The sequence below is a fragment of the Larus michahellis genome, chromosome 2, assembly GCF_964199755.1.
Source record: "Larus michahellis chromosome 2, bLarMic1.1, whole genome shotgun sequence".
In the NCBI taxonomy this organism is placed as follows: domain Eukaryota; kingdom Metazoa; phylum Chordata; class Aves; order Charadriiformes; family Laridae; genus Larus; species Larus michahellis.
The window spans coordinates 23,538,539-23,565,090 of NC_133897.1; the positions used below are offsets into that span (position 1 = coordinate 23,538,539).

The window sequence follows — 26,552 nt, forward strand, 5'->3', positions numbered from 1 at the left end:
GTTTATCTTAAAGATAATAACTGGAAACACTTGACAATATTTACATCTAGCCTGGATGTGAAGACCTAGAGAGATCCACATCATAGACATGGACCTAGTGAGGGCAGACAAAATGATGAGCCTGTAAAGAAAGAAGATACAAAGGAAGACTTGAGGTGGGGGAAAAAACTCTCTTATTGAATGGTTTTGTTGAGAGACGGAATAAGATTTTAGTCTGAACAGAGAGAGGCCTGGAGGAGGGAAGGAGAGTTATGGGGTCATCAGCGTAGAGATAGTAGTTGCATCTGTCCTTGCAAATGAGATTATACAGAGCTAATGTGGAGATAAAAAGACAGGAGAGGAGATGTCTCATTGAATCCTCATGGATGAATTGGAAGACAGTATACAGTAATACCAGAAGGATGAGCAAATGCTCTTAGTAGACAAGGTTTTATGAAGAAAAACAGTGCAAGCTATGTGGAAAGTGCCTGTCAGCTCAAAGAGGATGTGGGTCTGACATCTGGCTAGGAAAAGATCTCTGGAGACTCATGAAAGCTGTTCCATTGTAGTGCAAAGGACAGAAATTGGTCTGGAAAAGATCTAAGTTATAAGAATTATAAACCACAGAGAAGAATTGCTGATGATGTGCTGAGTATGTGTAGAGGCTGGAAGTATCACATGAAAAGATAGAAGAAAGGAAGCTGAAGATGCAGATTATTTACAGAATAATGCATTTTAGTAAGGTGAGAAATTAAGGAAAAGTGTAAACAAGAGAATGAGTTACAGGATAGAGATCAAACAATCACCAGTCTTGCCAGAATTCGTGGGTCATAAATGATATTGTCCCAAACAATGAGGATTCAAAGCTAGAAATAAAGCCTTTTGCTCACAATCCTACGTCAACCATCTTATTCTTTCCAGTGCAGCAGTTTGAAACAATTTGTGATGGGTATTGTGGACCTTTGCTTTGCCGAGAAATCCATTTCACTTTGTGCCTTTCTACAAAGTCTTTTCAGAAAAGGACCCAAGTTGCTTTCTCAAATCTTTTCCATTCTGAAATTGCACTTGTCTCCATTTCATTGTTTTTCTTTTCTTTGTATTTTAAAATTGATTATGTTTTTTTAATGGTATCACATTGTCAAGTATTCTCATAATAGGGTAGGACATGAAGAATATTTTTAATTAACTATTTAATTAACAGTGTAATCAGCTATCTGATGTGGCTGATTGTTTTAAGCTTAGTTACTCTAATAAGAGTTAGACAAACACCATATTTCCCTATTGGCATACTTATAAAGCATATTAGAATACATTGTCTTCATTGAGAGAGAAGGAATTTTTAAACTAAAACTCTGGAGAGGATCTAAAATATAACTGACTGCTGGGATCACTCTGTTGTTCCTTGTGAAACAGAATTATCACACCATTACTATGTGTCATCCTGTTCACTACGAGCCATCCTGTTTCCTACAACACTAGGAAGCAGCTTGTTTTGACTGGACAATCTGCAGGAATCACTCAGCTGCAACAGTAGGCTCAGCGTTTCTCCTGTTAAATTTAGATAATTCCCTATTAATCCTTTGTAGTTTAAGTAACTTCCCATTGTTGATAACAGATCGCTAAACACGATAAGTTAACATCAATAAACATGTGACACCCCGGCTTCCATTATGCTTGTAAATGATGAAGAAAAAGACAAAGAGAACATCAAGTTGTTCTATAAGCATAACAACTAATGAAGCTCATTGTTCAGTAGATGTGTGCTGTGTTTTTCACTGACAGCATTAATCCAGCTTTCTTGCATAACCCATGTTGCTCCCTTCTTGCTCCCACATGATACCAAACCTCTCTAGCTCCCACCATATATCCCTTGGTGGTACCACCAACTTCTCCCCATGCTTATGGCTCCCAGCTGGGCAGGGAGGTGGTGACGTGTCTCCAAGCTCCCAGGGTGCTGGTGGCTCGTGCTCGGCAGGTTTCTGCCCGAACTCACAGCCTTTACACTGAAAGCACAGCTTGTCCTTTGGGGACATGCCTCTGGCACTTTAACTCAGCTACTGACCTTCATGAAACTTATATGAACTTAATACATTTGAGACCTCTCGTCTCAGTCGAATCTGGTTGCAAATGGTGAGGTGGCTGGAAAGTCAGGAAGGTAGGGCAGGGAGTCGGAGAGGGCGGCTTGTTCCTCCAGAAACCTAACTGCAAATGAGAAACTAAAAACCAATGGGAAAAAAATAGTAGAATGCTACATTCCCCATTTCTGTGTTTCTTAGAGCTTCTGAATGGGCAGTTTTTCACTTACCCTAATATCTGCACTGATTTACCCTCTAAAGCAGATTGCTCTTGAAAATCATTGGGTTTTTTACTTTTGCTCAGTCATCTCCAAATCTCCACTGGCTGCCACAGTTTCAGCATTTCAGTGGCAAACTGCAAGATTAAATTTACCTTTTTTTGTCTTCTGAGTCAAGCTGAAGAATCTGGGTTTAGGTAATCTGAAGTTTGAGGGAATTCAGAGAGAAAGAAGTCAGCTCTGAAACAAGTGTATGGGCTATTTTTTCATTTTCCCAAATTCTTACTCTTAATGATTTAAAATTTCCTGCGCTGAGTGCTGACTTCCACGTTAGGGGAAAGGTAGTTGGTTGCCTGTAACAAAAGGTGCATTGCTTTGGTCTGCAGAGGAGATCCATGCTTTTGGTAGGTCCTCTCATCTCCTCATAGAGGGTGTTCACTCAACTGTGAACTCCCACGAACTCAAGGGGCCTGGAGCCTGTTCAAGATGATAGGATGTGTTGAATGAGACCGGTCTGATGTCTTATATACAAGGTATATATGTCTCATGTACTTTTTCTGCCTTGGTTTTTCTGCATGTTAAAAATTGACATTTGCTTCCTCAGCAAGCGAATAAGATCCCAAGATCCTGGAATGGAAAGTAATATAAAAATTAATTCTTATCCTGTGTGAGGTCTATATATTTGCAGCTCAGTAAATCACATCATAGAAAATACGCTGCTAACATTTCTGCATTATATGCCCATGCAGCCCCAGCACTCTTGAGCAGAATTTGTCTTTATGATGGAGTAAGCATCTTCAGTGGGACGAGGATTACCCCACATCCTCTCATCACGCTCTGTGGTAATGAGCTCCCTGCCCCAGTCAGTGTCTTTGGACCTATGCTGCTCAACTTCTACACCGACTCCCACATTACAGGCTTTGGATTCAAGGCAAGATACAGAACAATTGGTGAGTAGTCACTGTCCTATACTTTAGTTGGTGGAAATATTCCGGATAGATAATGGTTCAGTGCAGGAAATGTTGTACCTCATTTTGGGAATACCTTAGATGGATGTAGATGGTTCATATTCCCTCTGCACTTGCCCAAAAGAGCTCTCAGGTCCAGGACATGGGACTCTTTGGTGCGTGTTGTCACTGACTGATGTGGTATCTCACAATTCTCATTTCAAGACACTACCTGGGACCAAGTCAGGAACTGAAACACTTCTCCTTTGATGTAGAAAAGAAATGCAACCAATTTTGGCAGGGGGTTTTTGTTTTGTTTTGTGTTTTTCTACAATGTTTAAGGAGAAACATCACCAGTTTGTTTAACTGAGTTAATTTAAAAGTTTTTATCACATACAGCAGAATGGTCTGATTCTCAGTTACACTAAAACTACATTATACAACATGGGAACCGGAACAATATCTTAAATGAACACAGCTATATGCCTCCATTTGATGACTCTCTTACAGTGCCAGGTACTAATGTAAATAAAAATTGGGATGTAGGTATATATTTATTTTTTAATAAATATTTTCACCAAAACTTTCTGTCATTCACGTGAGATCTCTTTTGGAGAGAAAATATGTATTAGAAAAAGAAGTTCCCAACTGAGTTTAGAATTTACATCTGCACAAACATAAATATTCCAAAAGATTAATTTTATTTTCAAAACCAATTTTAATATTTTCTAAGTTTTAACTTGTAGAGACAGTACTTTGATTTTTGAAAGCATCATTTTCTAACTGCAGAGAAAAGTGTGAGTTCTTAACTTTGGTATTTGCCACAGGAAAAAGCATAAGGCTAAATTCTTTCTATAAAATGAATGGCCTGATACAGATAAGAGAGAGGGAATGGCACTGAGAAATGACAATGTGCAGTTACTCATGGAAAAGACCTTCATAACTCACTCAAGCCAGTTGCTGCTATCTGACTTGTGACTTCTGACATTTGAGAAAGATGACTGCAGCCTTATTGGCTTGTTGTTGTATACAAAGCAGATTCTAGCAATTAACATTCCTCTTCCCTCTAGTTGTATTGTTTGCTGAAAAAAAATGAAAAAGGCTTCCCCCTCCTAGCGCAGAATAATGCTGATCCTTTATCCTCCCAGCTCCTGTCCTTTATCTGCCAGTGCTCCAGGCTGCCAGCCTGAGCGGGGCTGAGGAGCCAGGGGCTCTGTATCCAGCAGCACCCTGTATGGGACTGCCTTTGTTAAGGTGGTGGCCTGGGCAATGGCGTGTGCTTTAAAACATGAAAAGCTGTGTGTGGCTTTGAGCTATTTATCAACAGGACGCAGGGAAACAGTTTTTTGCTAAGTTAAGATTATAAAATAAAGGCTGAAGCTAACAATGGAGATTAGCGTTAGTTTTATAATAGTTTTTGTTCCCTGGAGCACTGAAGCTGGGAAAAAACATTAGCCACATCCTGGCTTCATCAGCATCCATGGTACAAAACCCTGAGAAGCCAAGCAGTGCCTTTAGTTCAGATCTGCAGAGTTTAACTCGCTCCTCAGCCAGAGAGCAAGTATGCCCGCCTCCAACTCAGCCACCCCCCACTGCTGGTGAGTGCCAGCACGAGGTGAGGTGAGGAACAGTCCCCAGGGTTGGTCACACCTGGGGACTTCTCCCTGCCTTTCTGCACAGAACAAATGCTACAGCAATGCCCCAGCCCTGCCGGGAGGTGGAGAGATGATGAGGCGCTGTGTACAGTTGTTCCAGAAAAGTCAGGAGCAGGGCTATGAGTACAATTGTGGCTGCTTTTGTGTCAGTGCCAAACTTTCAGACGCTTCCATGGGGCCAGGGTTTGGCTGAGGGAACGTCTTTGCCCACGTATCAGCCAGGTTTCTCCTGGCAAGCTAGAATGGGTGCAGAGCTACTCCAGACACACCTCACCCCAGCTCCTGCATGGGGCACCCGCCCCATCCTGCTGCTCCCTGGTCCTAATGCAGCACATTTGAAATCAGGCTCTATCTTTTACTGCACAAACATGAGCCATTGCCATTTGGTATGGACTAGTAACCACCTGTTACTTCGATACTGACTAGTCTTGCACTGCAGAGCTCAACCTGACAGGCATCTCCACATTTAACAGTTCTAGGCATGATGGCAAAGATTGCTCCTAATTTATCAAGGGCTTTTCTTTCCTTATGGCTAAACTCCTGTAAGAAATGAGAATTCGGACCAAGCTAGTATTCAGACACTAATCACCCTTTTTTCTGTTTCCCCTGCAGCTTGTGGTGGCATTTTCAATGGCTCTGTTGGTGTTATCAGCAGTCCGGCCCATTCGGTTCTTGATTATCACAACAACATGAACTGCTCATACTACATCACAGTTGGAAACGGCAAAATAGTTGCCCTCAAGTATGTAATCCAAGCTCAGCTTGTCAAGGGGACAGGGAGGTCTCTGATTCCATGTAAAGACATAAATTAGTGACAATTTTCTCTGTCTTTCTTTTTACAAGGGGAAAGCTGAACTAAAATGTGAAATGGCTACTGAAGCCACCTTTATCAATCTCAGCTTCCCTTTCATCTTTCTCTATAACTTGTTATGTGCAAAACATCACCACAATTTTAACTTCCCGCTTTGGTTACCAAGAGGACTAAGAAATTGTAAAAATGCAGCTTATGCTTTTAGTTAAATTCTGTCAGGCTTTGAGGAGTTATGAGACTCCTGTGAGTTTATATAAATAAAAAAAAATTATTTTTGAAAACTGGTACTCACTTTACAGCCCAAGTAATAATACTCACCCAGAAAGAATATACTTCTGAGCGTGTGCTGTCTTGCCTAAAAGAAAGGGTATGGCTGCCACAAAATCTTGCCACTGAGAAATTAAAAAATGCATACATTCTTCTGTCGTATATATGCTGATTGTGAATTAAGAGAACATTTCGCAGCTAAGTGGAAGACCCAGCTGGTCTGCACTCTGAGCATGCATTTCATATGTCCCTCACGTGCCTAAGGAAACTGCAGCCTGAGCAATTTGCAGAAGTGAGAGAGGGTATGTTTGCACGGGGGAGATCTGCTGCTTCACACAAAGCCGAGGCTGCTGACAGTTTGCCTTGCAAGAGGCCTAGTGGGTGAAGGTCACTGTTTCTTTGAGGCTGGTTGCCTGCAGTGGTTTGCCATGCAGTTAATAGTTCTGCTTGCTTGTTCCTGAAGAGAAATGTTTTGTCTGTGTATAGCTTTGGCTATTGCTATTAGTTGGACCTTTCCTCGAGCACTAAAAACACACATAACACAGGAATAGAAATGAAAACGTGATACCTAAAGCTCCAAGTATATTTTACAGATTCAACAGCTTCCAGCTTGAAATATCTCCCTCCTGCTACAAAGATTACGTGGCTGTATATGATGGCTCAGACACCCATGCTCCTCTCCTCGGGAAATTCTGTGGCTCAGAACTGCCTCCAAATATTAAGAGCTCCAGTAATAACTTGTTCCTGGTGTTTAACACTGACTTCTTTGGAGCAGACAGAGGATGGAAAGCGTCTTTCAGGGAGACCTTAGGTAAGAGTATTATCAGCCTGATAACCCCAAGAACCTGCAGGTAAGTGATTTCCTTTGGTGAGGAGCAGTTACGGTCTCCCTCACTAGGGGTGCTAAAAGCAGAAGGTTTCTGATTTTGTAAAACTTGAATGAAATACACTAAATACTAGCCTTATTGGATCCCTGCATTCCAGCCCTGGTTCTGAACTGATTCCTTTTGTTCTTTGCTAACCTTTCCTGCCCCTCTGAAGGCACAGGCATTTCTTGGGTGACAAAGCTTAGCAGCACCCAGAGGCCTCTCTTTTGGGGGAAATCTGTCAATACCTGAGAACTCTCATGCTTCTGTAGTCAAAGGGTGGTGGTCCACTAAAGATGCTTCCTTTCCATCTACCCTCAATTTCCATTTCCTTGCAGTTCACCTCACATGATTTTAAATACTAAAGTGTTAAGTTCAGTTAAGGCTGGGGTTCCTCCTCAGGCACCACTGTGCTGATCTCTACTGATTTTGGAGATCAATCTGGTTAGCTGGCCAAAACATAAATGGGATCATAGTAAGAAGGCACTGGATGTTAAATGTTTTGATGGACACAAAAGTCAGAGGCAAAGCTTGATTATTGCCTTAAAAAAAAAAGGCTTAAACCCAGTAGTCTATTTTTAAGATCAAGGTGTAAAAGGAGTTTTTTACCTTCTTATAACATCTGAATTTTTTAGGGAATGATTATTACATGTAAATTGATTTCATGTCATCGCTACTAGTTTCCTGTGTAATTAACTCCATGTTTTTGTGATCTAGAAAGAAGTAATTGTCTGGTTTACAAAGCTGGCACTCAGAGAGTTCAGAATGAAAGGCCTTTGTGGCAGAACAAACATAGTCTTCTGCTGAGTCATTGAATCCCCTCCCAAAACCCCAGCCAGTGACTTTCTCATTTGATACAGTCTGAGAAAGTATTTACAGATAAGGAAAATAACTGGTTCTACAGGCTTTGCCAAGAAAAATATTCCCACAGATCCTCATGGTCATTACTATTATTAACTCTTCCTTTGCTTCACTCTAAGTGATTGCTACAAGAATCTTTAAGACCACTCTTGTGGACTATAATTTCAAGTAACACAATGTTGCTTAACATGTGTCTGTCTTTAAACTGTTGGGTATCAATTGTCAGAGATCCCTCACAGCCTGTGTTCCTGTTTCCAGGGTGAGATCATCAGGAACTCTCCAAGCTCTTGCTCTTCCTGTTGGCATATAGTCAATTTTTTTAGCTACTGACTTTAGATTTATTTGTGCAACTTGCCAGAGATTCTGCTTAAGCACACAACAGCACACAAGCCAAGCTCTTCAAGTCAGTACCGTGCTTGATAATTTCCTAGAGTGAGGAGAAGCCTTTTATGAATAAGCTTTGACATCAATTAGCCTGAGTTTTGGAGGGACATTTCTGCAGGCTCACAAGGAAAGGGAGGTCGTGATGTTGCAGGAGTCACTCAGGAGCAGTGGAGTTGCAAGTTGGAAAAGATGCCTATGCAGAGATGTGGCCTGTGTGACGAAGAGCCCATGGTGGTGAGACGCTTAATGGTAGGTCTTCTTTCTCCGCTGCGGGAAGCAAGCCACAGGGACTAAACCACACAGCCATTAGGAAGGATTCTGACAGTCCCATGCTAGTACAGAATGGCTAAAAAGTAGAAAAGTATATTATAAAAGGAAAACATGAGTCACAGTCCTATAAAAGTTTCCAGTTTGACTTGTCTAAAAAATAGAGCCAGGAAAATCTGTGGCACATCTTTGTACTATGAGGTCTGAGATTCTGCTTCAAATGGAAGAGAATAAAACCATGAAGATCTAAAAGCCTGTTATTCTAAATGCTGCTTTAGAGAAGCTCCCTTATGTCTGTCAAAAGATAAAACCCATGTGGTTTTTTAAGAGTACAAATGCAATCAGATGACGATTAATAATGATAAAACTCTTGGATAAGGAAGATGGTATCTGTAGAGAAACAAGAAGCCTCATTCTCTCTTGTATGACAAGCAGCACATTATTCTGCGGTTACCCTAGGGAAGCACAACTGGATAACGTAATTATTGCTCTCTCTTTAATGTGAGTGACCCTTATTATGTATTGGAAAGAAGCGAGCAGAAACAGTACACTCGTTTGTAGCAAACTAAACTATTTCCTTTCCTCACAAGCTCTTCCAATTTCTTTCCTGATCAGGCTTCTCTCAGGGCTCCTGCCAAAATCCGGGGTTATCCATTCTTTCTCTCTTGTGAATTTTATTATTAGGGAGTCCATCTGATAACGACTGTGGTGGTAGGGAAGAGAGAGGATGTGAAGTAGGAGACTTACAGAAGCCTTGCAAGATTGACAGAAACCAGTCATTCTAAGAGTTAAACCCTGACATTTCTGAAGAAAAACATGCTCTGTTTTAATTAAAACAATTTGTTTGCATCACTGATCCAGCACCCACTAGAATATTCAAGGTCCCCCCACTAGTCAGAAAAGGGAGACTAACAGAAAGTATGAAATAGTATTACTTTGACAGTACAGCAACATCTCCCCTTTTTTGTCAAATGTCTTTCCTTTCACCATGCTACTCCGTACGCTGTGCAATATAATCTCAAGTGCACGTTTCAGAAGTAGCATTTTTTGTCATAACCAACTCTGTGATATGGTGCATTTGAGGTAGGGGAATATATATATATGGCCCTTGTTGGTGCAGTTCAGAGGGTTTGTAATTTCACTATCTCTGCTGCTAAGTTCGGACACTTTCCGGCCTCATTTTTGGAATCACTTGAACATGCTCTCAGGCTGAGCTGGTGAACTGGGCTGACTGGAAGATCCCAGCCTGCCCCAAGCGTCACATTTGTGAAAAGACAGATTCCTCTTGCCTTAGTCACCACTGACCTTTTTTCTGCCTTTGTTTTCAGTCTGTAAAATGAGAATTATACCTCCTTTCCACAGCGAGCGTGCGCTCCTCTAGACAATCAATAAAAGGATGAGAAGACATAAATCAATACCAGCTTAAGGCATTTAGTTACATGAGATGTCTCTGTGAAGGAAGGAAAGCTAAGATCTCTCCCCAAAGAATGAGGTCTGCGTGTACTGAGCCTGTGACTCTGCCAAAGACCTCCTGATTATCTCTCCAGCTCTAAGGGGAGACCTGAGCTTTTCGGCTGACCCTGGCTGGCAGGGACAGAGCCTGCACATACCTCTGCCATCCCTGCTGTGACAGGCAGTACTTTGTACTTTGGTGATAAATGGAACTTCTGCCTATTTCCATTTGGCAGTGGGGTGACCCTCTCACCCCAATTTGCGATCCCTCGGAGGCTTATGATACAAAGGCTGAGAAGACATATATGGGTTTGGGTTTTTTTCTTGTTTTTGAAGCATCACCAACGCCTGTCGGGAGACGTAGCTGTGACCTTATTAACAGCACATCATTTCTCCTTGGGAGCTCTCTGTGCGTGCGTGCATAGCTCCATTGTCTCAGTAGTGAAAAATATACCACATTCTAAACCATCGGAGAAGGACCTAGGGGTTTTCCAAAATGCAGATCTGCTCGTTGAGGCTGTCTAAGGAAGCCGCGTGAGTTTACAAGAAGCAGTTACACATGATTAGATTAGTGGGTTGAGTCAGAAAGCTCTTCCTGAGCTTTCTTCACACAATACAGGCAAAACTGAAACAGAGTTGGGACAGTGGGGAAGAGGGCAGGAAGAATGCCTGCTTTTTCTCTGCAGCCCGAAATCCTGCTTGACTTCAAGCTGTAGCCAGCTCTTTCCCCTCCCCTTTTTTATACTATCTCTTGTGAGCATGCAGGAGAAATTAACATTTACACTTCATGAAAGAGCAGTATAATGTACTGCATTAATACCAATGTTGTGCCTCATTTGCATTACCTTGGGGTTTATGAGCCTATGGGCTGTAATTCCACTGCGCTAGGCACTGCACAGGCAGAATAAAGCAACAATCTGCTGTCACAAAGAGATCATGATTTAAACACAAGATGAGGAAAACCAGATGGACATGGACAGGCAAGAAGAATAGGGCGGCAACAATGGGAAAACTAGTGTTGTAGGCTCTAAGGCAGAAGAAATGCCTCCAAAACCTTTGGCAACCATCAGGCTGCTGGAAAGTGAAGTCCTTAAACACCCTGTCCTCTGCATTGTCCTCAGTTTGCCCAGTTTTTCCCTCAAGGGTCCCTCCATCCTTTTTTTTCAAATGAGCATTTCTATTGAGTAAATATTGATCATTTTACCTAGGAATAAAAATCACAAGTGAGTAGAGTTTAGAAGAAAAATAGTTGGAAAAAGGAATCTTCTCTGATATACCAGAAAAATGCATTAATAGGTAATTTACTTAAATAGCCTCATATGCATATAATATAAATAGATTATAATCTTTATACTTTTCTTCCTGACAAAATCATCTGTAACTTACCTGATAAACCACCCGGAGGTATCTGTCTTCCCTTATTCTATTAGCTGGGTATTGAATTACTTGTTTCCTGTTTGCAATACAATACACTCAGTGTCTATCGCTAATGGGTTTACTGTTATGCTCTCTCCTAATGAAATTAAAGTGCACTTTTGAAAAATGGATTCTGTAGAATTTTCACTGAATTTTTATGCTATTTTATCAACAACAAAAAAAATTGCTTAATATAGTTCTAAGTCCAGTTCTGCCCTGCAAACTGAAAGCACTCACTCTATATTCGGTTTCTAAGCGCGGATTTTCAGCAGTGCTCAGCATGCACAGTTGCTGCAGAGTTTTTTTGGATTGTTCAGAATTGCTGAAAAAAATATTTCTGAATGGGCAATATAAGGTGTAAAATATTGGTTTGGCTATTCTATTGCATAGGTCAGGAGTAGGTGTTCCTGTGAGTAATATCTAAATTCTTACATCGCCAGCAGTAATTCATGGCATTGATTTATGTAGATAATGTTAGCACTTGCTGTAGGTGGCACCAGGCACCTGTACTGACAACAGCAGTTATGGCCAGTTAGATGGGAAAGGACTCAGCACAGCTGAGCCTCATGTTTCCTGCAAATTTTTCTCCCTCCAACAAAAACATCTTAGAAGAACATGTCCTTGACTGTGGCACGTGAATGCTGTTGTGTTTTCCTATGCCTTTGGAAAAGCAGCAGTGGCTGGCAGAGATTTCACAGCCCATTAGGACCAGTTTCCAGGGGAGTATCTCAAGGCATACAACCTGGACTTAGAGCCTTGTGCTGCAGAGGGTCTAGCTGAGAAGCAAATTGCTTGAGACCCTCAAGTCCTCTTGCAAAAACTTCTTTGGGCTTTTGGTTCACACAACTTTTTACCAAATATATTACACATTAATATTACACATTTCATATTCATTACATTGTCATGGCTTAACTATAAATAGCTTAATCTATTAAAATAATGAATAAATTGTGGCTAATAATATCTTTTCTTGATCTTATTATAGTCTATGAAAATAAGAACATCCATAACAAGCTCAGAACATATGTTCATAAGTCACAATTCCTGGACTGTTTCTAAATGTATTTTGGGGCTCAAGTATAAAAAATATGCATTAGCTTGAAATGTGACTAAATTTAGAATGCACTTGCAGTGTTGAAATACGTCTCTTCAATATCTCTGAAAAGAATACAACTGTTGAGCTAAGGGATAGTCTACAAATGCCTCAGAAATGTCAGTTATTTAATGTCTGTACATTTCTCCCCCTAAAGCAAAATAAACAGAAGTGGTTTATATCCTCAAACTGGATAGACAAGAAAAGAGGCAGGCTTTTAAATACGACATTTCTGACTGATCTGAAAAAAGGAGATGAAATATAATTTTCAGATGGAGTGATTAAACATAACTTGGTAGGTGACTAAACAGTTAAAAGCCAATGGGATATTCAGATTAAAGGCACTTCGCACAACTGTGGGCAAACTGCTGGTATGACTGTCTTAGCTTCACTAACGTCAATGACTGCTTCAGCTGAAAATCTGTACGCTGGTGCATACAGCGGGTGAGGAAACATTTCTGATTCACACGGCAAGAGAGATCTGCAAAGGCCTGGGCGGCTGTGATGCCAACAAGTACACTAATGCAGTATCAGAAAGTATTAAAATGAGGTCAGGCTGCGTGTCTGCCTCTGGTCTCTCAGACAGCCATCAAGGAGATGGATAGTACGGTACATACATTGCAGTTTTGCAGAACTAGGGCAGGCTTGGCACAGAACATGTCTGGGCTGTTATATTTGGGATCAGCCAATAGTCTAAAAACTTGAGAACATGAACTTTGTCAGACTGCATTTGTGAAATCCTGCTAAAGCAGGAGACTGGGGCTTTACACTCTTAAATGTGGCTGCTGGAAGCATTGCCAGGCCATCAAACCAGCCAAACCCCCTTTCTGTGTAAAGGCTCGGCTAAGGACCAAAGAGAGTCCCGTGCTTTCAGCAGTCTTCTTGTGAAACATGTCAGGCCCAGTAGTTGGGGCGGGCACCGCTGCCAGGGTCCTGCTGCCACGCGAAGTCACGATGTCTGTATGGTGATTGCCAAACATGGGAACTGACCTCTACAGCTCAGCTTGGGAAGGTTTACCAGCCTTCAGTATCAGCCACGAGGCAAAGTACGATTCCTCTCTCCAGCCCTGTGTCCTTCTGAGCCTTACTATTTGAAGCCATGATCCAAACAAGCTATGAGCTAATTATTACTGCCACAATTAGTCCAGCCACTCCCCTGCACTGGAACTAAGACCCATCAGAAAAGATGCATGAGTCTTGGCAGAGTTAATCTTTGCTTATTGTGATTTTTAGTTCAGATCAGAGAGAAGCCTAGAGTTCTCAGGGATGCTTCTAGGTGAGACCAAATGTGATTCAGAAACCCGGGAGAGGATTTTCATTACTGTTCAAGCAGAATTAGAACAGTTCTTTGAACTTCGCTGCTGTCTAGTCTGCGGTCCTCATTTAGTGAGAAGGGAAAGGTGGCAAAATTAGTTTGTTGTGTCTTGAAATGTCATTGGTTTAGCGGTTTCTGATAGATTTAAAACTATTCAGTAGGCTTCCTTTCATAGCATCCATACCTGTATAAATGAACATTGCCCCTGGCTGTGCTTCAAAGGCAGGCAGCTTTGAAAATTCATCTTCATCTTCGTTCCATATCTAGAGTTTGTAACTCTTAACAGAAAAACATGTACTTGCTCTCTGCTGTAATTATTTTTATTTGCCACAGGGAGCCTTCAGTTCCTTCTTTCATGAATGGTTCCTCAGCCTTTTAGAATCATAGAATCATTTAGGTTGGAAAAGACCCTTGGGATCATCAAGTCCAACCATCAACTCCACTCTACAAAGTTCTCCCCTACACCATATCCCTTAACACCACATCTAAACAAGTCTTAAACACATCCAGGGATGGTGACTCCACCACCTCCCTGGGCAGCCTATTCCAGGGTCTGACCACTCTTTCTGTGAAGAATTTTTTCCTAATGTCCAGCCTAAACCTACCCTGCTGCAGCTTGAACCCATTCCCTCTTGTTCTATCGCTAATTACCTGTGAGAAGAGACCAGCACCAACCTCTCTACAATGTCCTTTCAAGTAGTTGTAGAGAGTGATGAGGTCTCCCCTCAGCTTCCTCTTCCTCAAACTAAACAGTCCCAGCTCCTTCAGTCTCTCCTCATAAGATTTATTCTCCAGGCCCTTCACCAGCTTCGTTGCCCTCCTCTGCACTCGCTCCAGCACCTCGATATCTCTCTTGTATTGAGGTGCCCAGAACTGGACACAATGCTCCAGGTGTGGCCTCACCAGTGCTGAGTACAGGGGGACAATCACCTCCCTCCTTCTGCTGGTCGCACTATTTCTAACACAAGCCAGGATGCCATTGGCTTTCTTGGCCACCTGGGCACACTGCTGGCTCATATTCAGCCTCATGTCAATTAGAACCCCCAGGTCCTTTTCTGCCAGGCAGCTCTCCAGCCACACTTCCCCAAGCCTGTAGCGATGCATGGGGTTGTTGTGGCCCAAGTGCAGGACCTGGCACTTGGCCTTGTTGAAGCTCATTCCATTAGCGTTGGCCCATCGGTCCAATCTATCCAAGTCTCTCTGTAGAGCCTCCCTATCCTCCTGTAGATCAACACTCCCGCTTAGCTTCGTGTCATCTGCAAACTTGCTGATGATACACTCTATGTCCTTATCAAGGTCATCAATAAAGATGTTAAACAGAAATGGTCCCAACACTGAGCCCTGAGTTTCATTAATACTTCCCACCAAAAGCAATTAGTGATGACAGCGTGTGCCCTAGTTCTTCCGATAATTTGTGTTCTCTGGCAAGCTGTTTATGAGCAGGACAAGATTGCAATCTGATTTATGATGACCTTATGAATATTATTTTAAATAAGAAACCAGAGACTGAAACAACACAGTAAGCCATGTAGTCAATCCATCTGCCTACACACAAATTGTTCTGTAAGGTACATTTCTCATTATTTTCATCAAGTTTAGCTTTTAGTATCTAAGAGGCTATTCTACAAATCAAAAGAATTCTTGATCCCACATTTTGCCTAAATTTTAGCTGCAATTTTTTCTGACTGTGTTAGCCAACAATAAATACCATTCCATCAATGATCACTAGCAGGTTGGATGGCTACTATTTGATTTGGCCTTCTATTCAGAAATGGTGCTGATTTTTGCGATGATGAGTTGTGTCTTGGCTAAAATGCAGTGCAATAGTGTTTCTCTTAGGGTGACTTCCCTCCTCTTAAGCAGTTGGTTCTTCATTTACTTGTGAGTGTTCCCTAGACCTACACAGCGTCACTATTCCGTAACTTTTAGTGGCTGAAACCAGATCTAATGTTGATTAGTACTGAAAATAACCAAGATACATAGATTTTTCAACAAGGGCTGCTCTTTATTTGGCTTGATGCAGGGCTACTTGATATCTGGTTGGCTTCCAGTCTAGCTGTTATTTATAGCGTACTGTCCTGTAAGCATTTGACTCACCCCCGGCTGAGCAGGCTAAGTATTGTGAAAGCTAATGATGAAACTTCATCTTTATTAACTGTAAATCATACTTTTAATTATTTGTCTCCCCTTAGATGCTATTACTGGCTATACTAGCTCAAATTAATTTTCTGATCATGAGGATTTGGCCTGTTTCTCTCTGTCTAGTCCATTTTATTTGCTCTATACACAGAGGTTACCCATATCTGTATTTTTTTTTGTCATCTGAGCTATCCTTATAGCTGCACAGCTAGCAGTGAAGTGCACCATTCCAAAGGTCCAGACATTTATCCAAAAAAAGACAATCCAACAGCACTGAGGGCTTTTCCGTTGCGTGGCTCTGTGGCAATTCCCAGATTCCTGTTGCAATGGTCTGACTGGCATCTCTGCAACTCTAACCCTGAAAAGGGTGAAGGGGAGCTTTGTAAGGTGGCTGACCCATATATCACTACAGCCTCAGTATTGCAGGGCTGGATGGTTGGACCATGATCTATGTCTAATGATGATATGCTTAATGTTATATTTACTAGATGCCACCCAAAATGCTGAGCAGCTCCAAGGTGTTGTTTCAGGGGGACTGAATAAATCATGCAGAACGGTGAACCCAGAGAAAAATATAGCTAAACTGCCCTCTTAGGGGCCAGGCACCTTCCTGTCTGACATTTTCCTCCTTCCTAGACTATTTGTAAGAACATGATTTATCACTCGCATTTCCCCCGCTGTTGTTCTCGGCTGCTGCGGTGGCATTGGAATGAACGCTAACACTTTTCCAAGTTTCTGACTTCATTAACAGCCCACAAAGCTGGACTAGAGTCTATTAATTCCTGACTTTTTCACTTTGTAGCAAGTTTCTTCTGTTCATTTTTAGCTATAGCAAAACCTTAAATCTCATGTTATTAAGATTTTGGTTTTAAGCAAGCTTCATTTTAGGGTGGGGCTTTTCCGGCTTTGGTTAGTAGAGCAGGACGACATTTAGCCTTAGTCACTCTGGTTTAACCATTGCCGTCTTGCAAGATGGGGCTGTCTCCAACCCCGGGTTACTGATGCAATCCTGATACTTGGACGCCGATTTTTCACCAGAGTGATCTTTTGTAATACTGCAGCTCAAGTAGGGCACACTTTTCTATGACTGGAAATATATCAGTGTGTCAAGGTTAAGTCACTGCATGTCAGCCAGAGAGGCATATTTTACACACGCAGATGAAATTCTGAAACTCTGTTCCTGTTGCTTAGCCACAGCTGTATCTTCTTTTATTATCTAATTCTCCTAAAAGGATTCGCTGTGGGAGACAGCAGGCTGCTTGCTGTTACCTCTTTGCTCTGTGCATTTCACAAAAACTCTCTCAGACTCAAAATCAAGAGTATGAACGACTGTTTATTTGAATTCCTGAATTAAATAAGTGGCCAGGAGACCCCATAAAAACTGGAGAAGGAAGCATAAAGTAAACAAATTGATCAGATTTACTAGTCCAGTCCAACCTCTGGAAATCAAGCTATAAAAAAAAAGAAAAGTAGAAAAAAAGTCCCTTCGGATAGTCTGTATTTTTTGCTTGTCTGTAATTAGACACAATAAAAGGGTTCTAATCTTCTAATAACTGTCTTTCTCCAAAAGTAATTTCTTTCAATGTGACTGAAAACATTATAGGGTTCAAATTTTCACAGCAAGTAACTACAGTAAGGGACTCTGTATGTGGGATCCGAATAAAAAGCAGCTTGCTTTCCAGAGGGGTTGTAAGTAACCACCACGCAAAACACTTCCAGAAGTAAAAGTCCCTTTTAGCTAGACTCCTGAATATGAGTCTGGGTGCCAGCATCAGGATGCCAAATTCAGTCCCCCCAGAACAAGGTCTTATTGCCAAAATAAGCAGCTTCATTTGTGACTAGACTTTCAAAATCAACAACCCAGTGCCCCCTGCTGTCCAAGTACTCTTCCTAGCAGGTAAGAATTACATTAAAAGCCCCTCTAACCACTATTCTTCTATTACATTTCTGTCCTCTGTCTTCTTATAATCCTTATTAAAAAATCCGTTGCTACATTTTCAAAGCGGGTACTGATTTTATATTCAGCAGAAGACAGGAGCCTTTCTTAATTCACTCTACCAAATCTAATTGTGATTCGTATCTATCTAACGCCATTTGTGTTGAAAGCCTTTTAATCATTCAGATAGTCCTTGTGAGACAGGGCAGTAAAATTCTGTAGCACAGAAAAAGCTGCTGGCTTGACATTAAAGATCTGAAGATTAAATAAATGGCAGGAATTGCTTTTAAAAAGCTTCTGCTTCTTCAACAGGACCTCAGAGCGGCTGCGGTGGTTACTTGACAAATTCAGCTTATAGCTTTGGCTCTCCGGTCTCCAATGCGACCAGAAGATATGAGAAAAATCTGGACTGTGTATGGATCATAACTGCACCCGTGAACAAACTGATCAACCTCACCTTCACTTCATTCGTGCTTGAAGCACAGTCTGCTCAGGCTTGCCGATATGATTATGTAAAAGTAAGACAGCTGTGTATTTTAACAAGAAAATAACAGTGAGATGCAATCCATTCTCCTCTCCATGAGGCTAAAACTTAATTAATAGAAAATGGTCTCATGAAGAAATTAAATTGCTTAATATAATTACAATTTTTTTCCTGGGTTAGATCACTACTCCAGATGTCATCCTGCCTTTTTGAAAACCAATAAGAGTTTTAACATTGTTATGGGGACAAGCTTCTGTTCTTAAGACTGCCTATATAAATGAGCATTTCTTTCACAGAGTAGAAACAAAACAAAAGCCAAGCACTTTGAAGGTAAATATGCAAATTCATTATCATACAAAATTGCTTGAAAACAGCTTATAAAATTTTGAATAAATATATCTTTATGCTAAATGCTTATCTGTGAAAGCTATTATCTTGGAGATGAGCATACAAAATGTAGGATAGCAGAATGCTGCTAAACTAGATCCACCAAGGAGTGTTCTAGATCCTGTTGAGCATTAAAGATGCTCAATGAAACTAGGAATGAATTCTACATTTTGGTGAATAAAATCAACCTTTCTCATTGAAAAGCACTTTGAGATTACATACAAAAATGAAAAAAGAATGCCAATTAAAATAGAATACATTTTTGATAGATTTGCTGAGATGGGACCAGAATGTCCATAATGAGATTTACACTGTCCAACAGAATTAGTTAATATGGCAGTGAACAATTATCATCATCAAGAACATCCTATTAAAGCACAAGTGCACCTACTGTGCTTTCAAGTAAAAGAAATTGTAACGTCAGGAGGGGTCAGAGAACTTTATTTCTATTTATTTGTTTGTTATGCCTAAACCATTAGTGGCTTATATGCTTTTCTTCTTTCAGCTTTATGATGGAGATAATGAAAATGCCAATTTAGTTGGCACATTCTGTGGATCTACAGTGCCAGCTCCTTTTCTTTCTACCCGCAATTCCTTGACTGTGAAATTTATCACAGACAATTCTGTGGAAAGGGAGGGTTTCAATGTTACCTACACCACAGTGGATCGTAAGTATACATATAAAATCATAGAATGGTTTGGGTTGGAAGGGACCTTAAAGGTCATCTAGTTCCAATCCCCTGCTCTGGGCAGGGACACCTCCCACTAGACCAGGCTGCTCAAAGCCCCATCCAGCCTGGCCTTGGACACTTCCAGGGATGGGGCATCCACAGCCTCTCTGGGCAACCTGTTCCAGTGCCTCACCACCCTCATAATTAAAAATTTCCTCCTGATATCTACCCTCTTCCAGTTTGAAGCCACTACCCCTCGTCCTATCACTACATATATATGCATATATATTGTTGTGACTGTTTTCTGGAAATACGTATTTAAATAAAAAATCATCAAGATTTGTTCTAGATATAGGGCCCAGGAAGGTGCAAAGACAGTCCTTAGTATAGCTCTACGGGGCATCTATAATCAAGCTAAAAGCAACACTGCTAGTCCCCACTGCAATTCGCATCGGTCTTGGCTGGCTGTAGAGTGGCCGTCAGTCTGGAGTGAAAAACAGGAACACTCTGCCATACGCTGTTAAAAAATACTCTGATATAGGGAGCAAACATTTATTTGAGTTCTACAGCATAGATTGACACAGCATTAGCATCTGTTTTACTTACTTTTTTTTCCTTCTAGAGAGTCACAGGTAAATACAAAAGTATATTGACCAGTGTAGTTTTGCTCAATAAATATTTTTCCCCAGTTGGAAAGGTTTTCACTCTATGATGCATTTATTACTATTTTACACAGGACTGTGTGGAGGAATACATAATGCAACTTCTACATCCCTGACCGCAACGTCTCCTAACTTCCCGAATGAATATCCACCATTTACTCTCTGTACTTGGGTCATTGATGCCCCTCCGCAGCAGCAAGTCAGGGTGGTGGTAGAGGCCTTCCACCTCCACTCTGGCCAGGACTGCTCTCAGAACTACCTAGAGCTCCAGGACTCACCAACAGTAAGATATTTACAGTTGATAGCATGCCCCATTCACATTCAGCTCCCTTCACTATTTGTAAAGAGAGGAGAAACCCACCATTTGGTGGTAGATTAATTGATGATTCTGTGTGAGGGGCACATCCAAAGCATTATGCGCCATGCCCCACTTGAGCTGTGTTAACTGGTACAGACCTCATGGCAGCACACTAGACACACGTTGAACTAGACCTAGTAAGTGTTACACAATTTTTCACAGTTGCACCAAGTAACAGAGCTGCCAAACTTAACACCCAGAAAATACTGCCCAACAGCAAGTTTTCATAAACTAATTGTACTTCCTCCCACCCAAGAATCATAATAAAAAGAAATATTCATGCCAAGAAGAGTGTTTACAGAAATTGTATTATATAATTCTAAACATGTTTTCATTGTTTCTTATTTTGGCATGAAAATACCTGTTACATGTGATTTGTTTCTCATAATAATTGAACATAAAATGTCGAGACGTTATTGTGATTTCCATGAGAACTTTAAAATGTGATTGCATAAGTGGCATAGGAAGTGCTGAGAGATCTATTCACCTCAAGTTCAGTAAGTAGAAAACTGAATTATATCATTAAGTAGAAGTAACTTGTGACATGTATTGAATTCCAGCACAGCCAAGGATCAGTCCATAGATTCTGTGGCACTGAAACTTTTCCAGTCCCTGAATTTTATTCTTATGATCGCACTGCCATCGTGACTTTCAAATCAGATGAATATATGATTAATAATGGAGTCAGATTTACCTATCAAGCTACAGGTAAGCTTGAAAAAAATCCAAAAAATCTACCTACCATTCTCTTTGTTGATTCCATACGGTGAAAAGCAATACAGAGATCTGAAATACTTACACGTTTCTGGTTTTCTGTCTCAAGGTTGCAGCAGAGAGTATAACCAGTCATTTGGTTACCTGAAGAGCCCCGGCTGGCCTGGTCGTCACCCCAATAACATGGACTGTTCTGTCATTCTACGAGCTCCACCGAATCACACAATTTCTCTCTTTTTCCATGCTTTCAGTTTGGAGGACAGCATCCAGTGTTCACGTGACTTCCTAGAGGTATCGAGCAAGTATACATATTTTGTGGGCCTCTGTCAAAATATGCTCAATTCTAAGGATATTAAAAAGCTTGGATCAAGTCTGAGCTGAACTAACATTAGAGACTAATTTATTACTACAGTTTTACAGTGAAAGGTACTCAAACGTTATAGTAAGAGGTTAAACAATACACACTATAGTAAGTCCCAAACCAACGAATAAATAGTTTCGTTATCAGCTAACTCATCTTTACCTAGCTCTTGTTGATGTTACCCAGTTAACAGAGCAAGCCAGGATAGTTTTCATCCAATATTAACATCTGTGCATGAACAGAAAGCCATAAATCCGAGCGCTTTCGTTCCAGCAGTAGATTCCATCTGCTTCCTATTTTTCTTAAAAATATTTTTTCTAAAAAGGCATTTTTTCATTAAAAAAAAAGGAGCACTTGCAAAGGTACTTTGTGTCAATTAAAAACACATCCTCCTACATAATCCTCACTCTGTCCTTTCACACTTGTTGAAGGTTTCCCTATTCACTGTCCAGCTGACAAAAATCAGGTGTCTGTGGCAAAATCATTATTTAGTTCTCCTTTCATAGCCTCTTTACTGTCTCAAGAAATGGATCTGAGCATCAGCATTATTAGGAAAACTTTTTACACTGAAAGGGTTATTAAGCATTGGAACAGGCTGCCCAGGGCAGTGGTTGAGGCACCATCCCTGGAGGTATTTAAAAGATGGGTAGACGTAGTGCTTAGAGATAAAGTTTAGTGGTGGTTTTTGTCAGAGTTGGGTTGATGGTTGGACTAGATGATCTGAAAGGTCCCTTCCAAACTAGGCAACTCTATGGTTCTATGATTATTGGAGCTTAAAACCCAAACAGATTAAACCTGAGCTATGTAATATGATCTGTCTTAATGTGGTCAGGGAAAAAGAGTGGTCTGCAGGGTAAAAAATTAATCATTTCATCTGGAATATTAACATTTCTTCTGAAAAGTAAAACATGGGCTTGAATTGCAAAAGAACCTCTTAGCTACTAGTCAAGTAATTTTTTCAGTCAGGAGATGTACCACACCATAAAATTTAGTCACCCGTTTCTGATGATACTTGTTCCATGCAATTACTTACAAAACTCAGACAGACTGGTTAATGGTCTCTTCCTTCTATACCAGAATGTATAGTACGAAAAATAACAGTATTAAAATGACAATTATGGTATGCATGCAAGTCAATACATAGTTTGTGCTGTGCTTGTATCACTGCATTATTGTACTAGTGTATAACTGGCAAAGGGAGTTAATGTTGAAAATATTTTCTGTGTCCTTTGAAGGTCAGAAATGGGAGTGATGTGCAATCACCGCTACTTGGCAGGTTCTGTGGAAACACTGTGCCCAGTCCCATCTTCCCCCAAAATCATGTTGTCTACCTTCGTTTCAAGAGTGATTTTTCAGGGGCTCATGATGGATATGAAATTACTTGGACTTCATCACCAAGTGGTAAGGCTGTAATTACAAAATAATTCCACTCAGCAATTGTACATGGGGGGAAAATACAGAAATGTCAGTTTGGGCCCTGCCTCATCAACACTTAAGACCTCCCCAAGCACCCATAGTCCACCCTATTTAGTCACTGGAGAGAGGTAGTTGTTCCTGAAGACCAGTAGGGCAAGATCCATTTTATGTCATGGAAGCAATTCCCTCTCTCTAATGTTGACTTTAGCAACCTCAGACGACCCAGTCCACTTAAGATGAAGATCTACTTCTTTCACTGAGAGGTCAGAAAATATCAGGAACACCTATCTTGGGATCCACAGAGTGGTGGTGGTGGTGGTGCCTCAGCCTACTCCATAGTCCACTTGTGATATGCCGTAGGATCTAGGCACTACTAGGCCTGAAGAGGACTGAAAATTGCCCCAAGAAAATAACCTAACTGTAATGGTGTGTAATGACTATGTAATAGACACATTCATAAATGGCTTACGAACGCATTACCCAGTGAATAGCTGGGTAATAGTTTGTTCACGACACTAAGTTACTGGAGGTAACACATGGCCAGCTGAAAAGCACTGCAGAACAACCTTACACTATTGAGGGGCTTGGTGATGAAAAGGCGGATAAAGTTCAGTGTAGGAAAGTACTGATGAAGAACATGGGCAAAAAAAGACAATCCTAATTTTACTTACAAGAATATGGGATCTGAATTGACTTTTAGCACTCAGCAACAAGACCTTGGGGGTAAAATAGTTCCATTAAAACAAGAGCTCGCTGGTCACTAATAGTCAAGTAGGCTAGCACAACTCTAGGAACTATTGGGAAAGAAAGAGAAAGCAAATAGACAAACACTTCTAAATCCATAGTTCACACACAAACGGAATGATGTGCACAGTTCTGGTCTCCTCTTATAAAGCATCCAGTACAACTGGAAAAACTTCAGGCAAAGGAGCTCAACATAAAAAATGATTTCTGCATGAGGTATGCTGAGACTTCTTAATCTGGTTAAGAAACTACTGAGGCCTATAAAATTGAGTGATATTGGATGGTAAATAGTGATCAATTGTTTATTGACTTCACACAGAAGAACCAGAGGCCTTCAAGTAAAGGCAGGAGGTGGTAGGTTCAAAACAAGCCAAACAAAACAGTTCCTCCCACAGTATGCAGTTAATCTGTGGAGCTCCTTCCCATAGGATGCTACAAATTTACATGGATTCAAGGGCTACCTGAACAAGTTCATGGAAGACATCTGATAAAGACTATTAAACACAAAGATGCCATTTCTGGGAGCTGTGAGCTGAAAATTCTTGGAGACTGTGAGGGTAATCGGGGTCATGATCTGCACATGCTTACTCTTAATCTATAAACTTGCATTTCTCCCAGGGCATCTCCTTCTGCCCGCTGTTGGAGATTGAATTTTGGTATAAATGGCCTTTAGTTTACTTAATATGACTATTTTCTCTGAGTTGTTCTCTGTATTTTTCTATCAGATAAGGATTCACTACTTTTCATTCCAAAGAACAGCCAAAGAGAATTTGTCTCTAGTGGAGTAGCTGGGAACTGAACTGCTCAAGGCACACATTTAAGATTTTGATTCCTTTGTTTGAAACCCTTTGTTCCAAAGAGTTTTGGGGGTTTTGATTTTTAATATCCGGTGATGGTCTAATGCCCATTGCATTATTGGAATAATGCTCTTATCCACGTTCATTGTTCCAGCTCCCAGCGTCCTTCTGTTTTTCAGTGCTACTACTAATACTGTACTTAAGGTACTACATCATGTGGTATCCTGTGAAACTAAGCCTTCTCAGCTAATTAACAGCGTCTGTTTCCAGGATGCGGAGGAATGTTATACGGCAGCACTGGTTCCTTTGCTAGTCCCAGCTACCCAGCAACTTACCGCAACAACACTGATTGTGAGTGGGCCATTACTGTGCCCAAGGGACGAATTGTCACAGTGAACTTTGATTTCATCAGCATCGATGACCCAGGGGATTGCAGTAGCAACTATCTGATTCTTTACAACGGGCCAAATGCCAGCTATCCCCCAGCCGGGCCGTACTGTGGGATGGTACGTATTGCCTACTGCCTGTGACCTTTAAGTGGTTAAAATGAACCTCTACTGTTTCATATTCAAGCCTGTTTCCCCAATCCTGGCATGAATTCCACATAGAGTGGAAGTGAAGGCGTAAGGCTTGTTTGGCACCTTAGAAGCCTTCCAATGCAGACCTTACAGTGACATCTAGCGGGAGGCATGAAGCTATTTTTCTCTGTATTTAGTTGTATTTGTGATTTAAATATTTCTAATATCCTAAGGGAGAAATGCAACAGCAGTATCTAGCAAAGATCTGACGTCACTTCCAATCTGTGATCCAATTTGTGCCTCAGTTTTAACTCTCTGACTGGCTTTTACAAAGCATCTAAATGTTCTATAAAGCTTTTCATTTTTCTTCTCTTTAATTTCAGGATACAAACATCGCTCCATTTACTGCTACATCTCATCAAGTCTATATAAAATTTCATGCCGAATATGTGACTTTACCGTCAGGATTCCAGTTAAGCTGGACGAGCTAGAACACTGTTTATGAGAAATATATTACCATTCCCTGCTATACTGAAGAGACTTTAGGTCAAAAAGTAAGCTTGAAATCCACTTATGATAATTGCAGCTGCAGTAAGGCCTTTTAAAAATTACTGTCAGTGAAGCTGTTTTGAATTTAGAGTTCTGTCCAAAAAATGTGATCTCCCATTGTACTGAAAATAAACTATTATCTACCCAACTGGGAAAACGAGGTTTTGAAACATATTTTTATATTCTCCTACATAATTTCAAAATTTTACATTTAATGCTATAAAAAGTGAATTAGCCAAAATTCGAAATTGTTAACATGAAGTTGATAAGAGGATTTAAGATATGAAGTTGTCTTTAATTAGTTCTATGGAGTTATGTGGTTTTGTCCCAAGCATCTTTTAAAACGTTAGCTAAAGTTTTATTCAAATTAGGATCAGAAATTGCTAAAAAATGGCCCCTGTCCTACAATCATTTACACAGATAACTTTGCTGTACTTCAAAAAGATTGATTTCACTACGGGAAAAAGCATGTTTCACTTTAAAGCAGGTTAAATGTTTTTGGACATTTTTTGATATGATACATACATACTTGCTCTTGGCATGACTTCCTGTCGCCAAAAAAAATGTACAGAATTATTGAACTTCTGCAAAAGAAAAGACTGAAGAGCACTACCAATGGGAGAAAGAAAAATTTGTAAGATTTTTTTTTTTAATCTAACAATAACTTGGTGCATTTTTAATGCTCCAAGTACTCCATACCTGTGCATGATTTTATTTACAATTGAGTAAAATGCATGAGGTTCTTTAGAAAAAAAATGAAAATCCATCAGAGAATTTGTGCTCATGAAGACTGTTGAATGAAGCTGCTGGTACAAGGTTCAATTGATCTAGCCCGACTGACTCTCGCCAAAAATAGTCAAAGTCTAAAATTAGAGTAAATTATCAAACCATTCTTTAAAAAAAAAAACAGGAACAAAGTAACCCACTGCTGTCCTCTGACATTTTATATGAGGAACCACAACAGAAATACCACTGCAGAAGTATTAAAGTGGAGGTCCTTAGAGGAGAGGGCTGGTGCTAAGCCATGTTTCTGTCTTGGAAGGTGAGTCGTCATTTAAAACACTTGCTTTAAAATGAATGCACAGCAAAAGCAAACAGGAACAACGAAACAGGTAATTTGAAAAGAATTATTCCATGAAACTTCTAGGTGTTTTTTGCAGTGTACAATTCAAAAGACAGAATCTGTGTTTAGCAAGATTTATGGCTTCAT

The 26,552-nt window shown here is 40.6% G+C and overlaps 1 protein-coding gene across 1 annotated transcript in view; it reads left to right on the forward strand.

The window, feature by feature from the left end:
- The window catches only part of CUBN (cubilin), a 150,593-nt gene extending 125,069 nt beyond the window's left edge, over positions 1-25,524 (forward strand). The window contains exons 56-66 of the mRNA XM_074573520.1: positions 3,022-3,222; positions 5,487-5,616; positions 6,546-6,763; positions 17,994-18,199; positions 19,058-19,220; positions 19,960-20,168; positions 20,804-20,951; positions 21,067-21,248; positions 22,554-22,719; positions 24,546-24,781; positions 25,177-25,524. Of these exons, the coding sequence (XP_074429621.1) occupies positions 3,022-3,222; positions 5,487-5,616; positions 6,546-6,763; positions 17,994-18,199; positions 19,058-19,220; positions 19,960-20,168; positions 20,804-20,951; positions 21,067-21,248; positions 22,554-22,719; positions 24,546-24,781; positions 25,177-25,284 (1,967 nt within the window). The 3' untranslated portion in view covers positions 25,285-25,524. The remainder of the gene's footprint in view (positions 1-3,021; positions 3,223-5,486; positions 5,617-6,545; positions 6,764-17,993; positions 18,200-19,057; positions 19,221-19,959; positions 20,169-20,803; positions 20,952-21,066; positions 21,249-22,553; positions 22,720-24,545; positions 24,782-25,176) is intronic.
- The last annotated feature ends 1,028 nt before the right edge of the window (positions 25,525-26,552 follow it).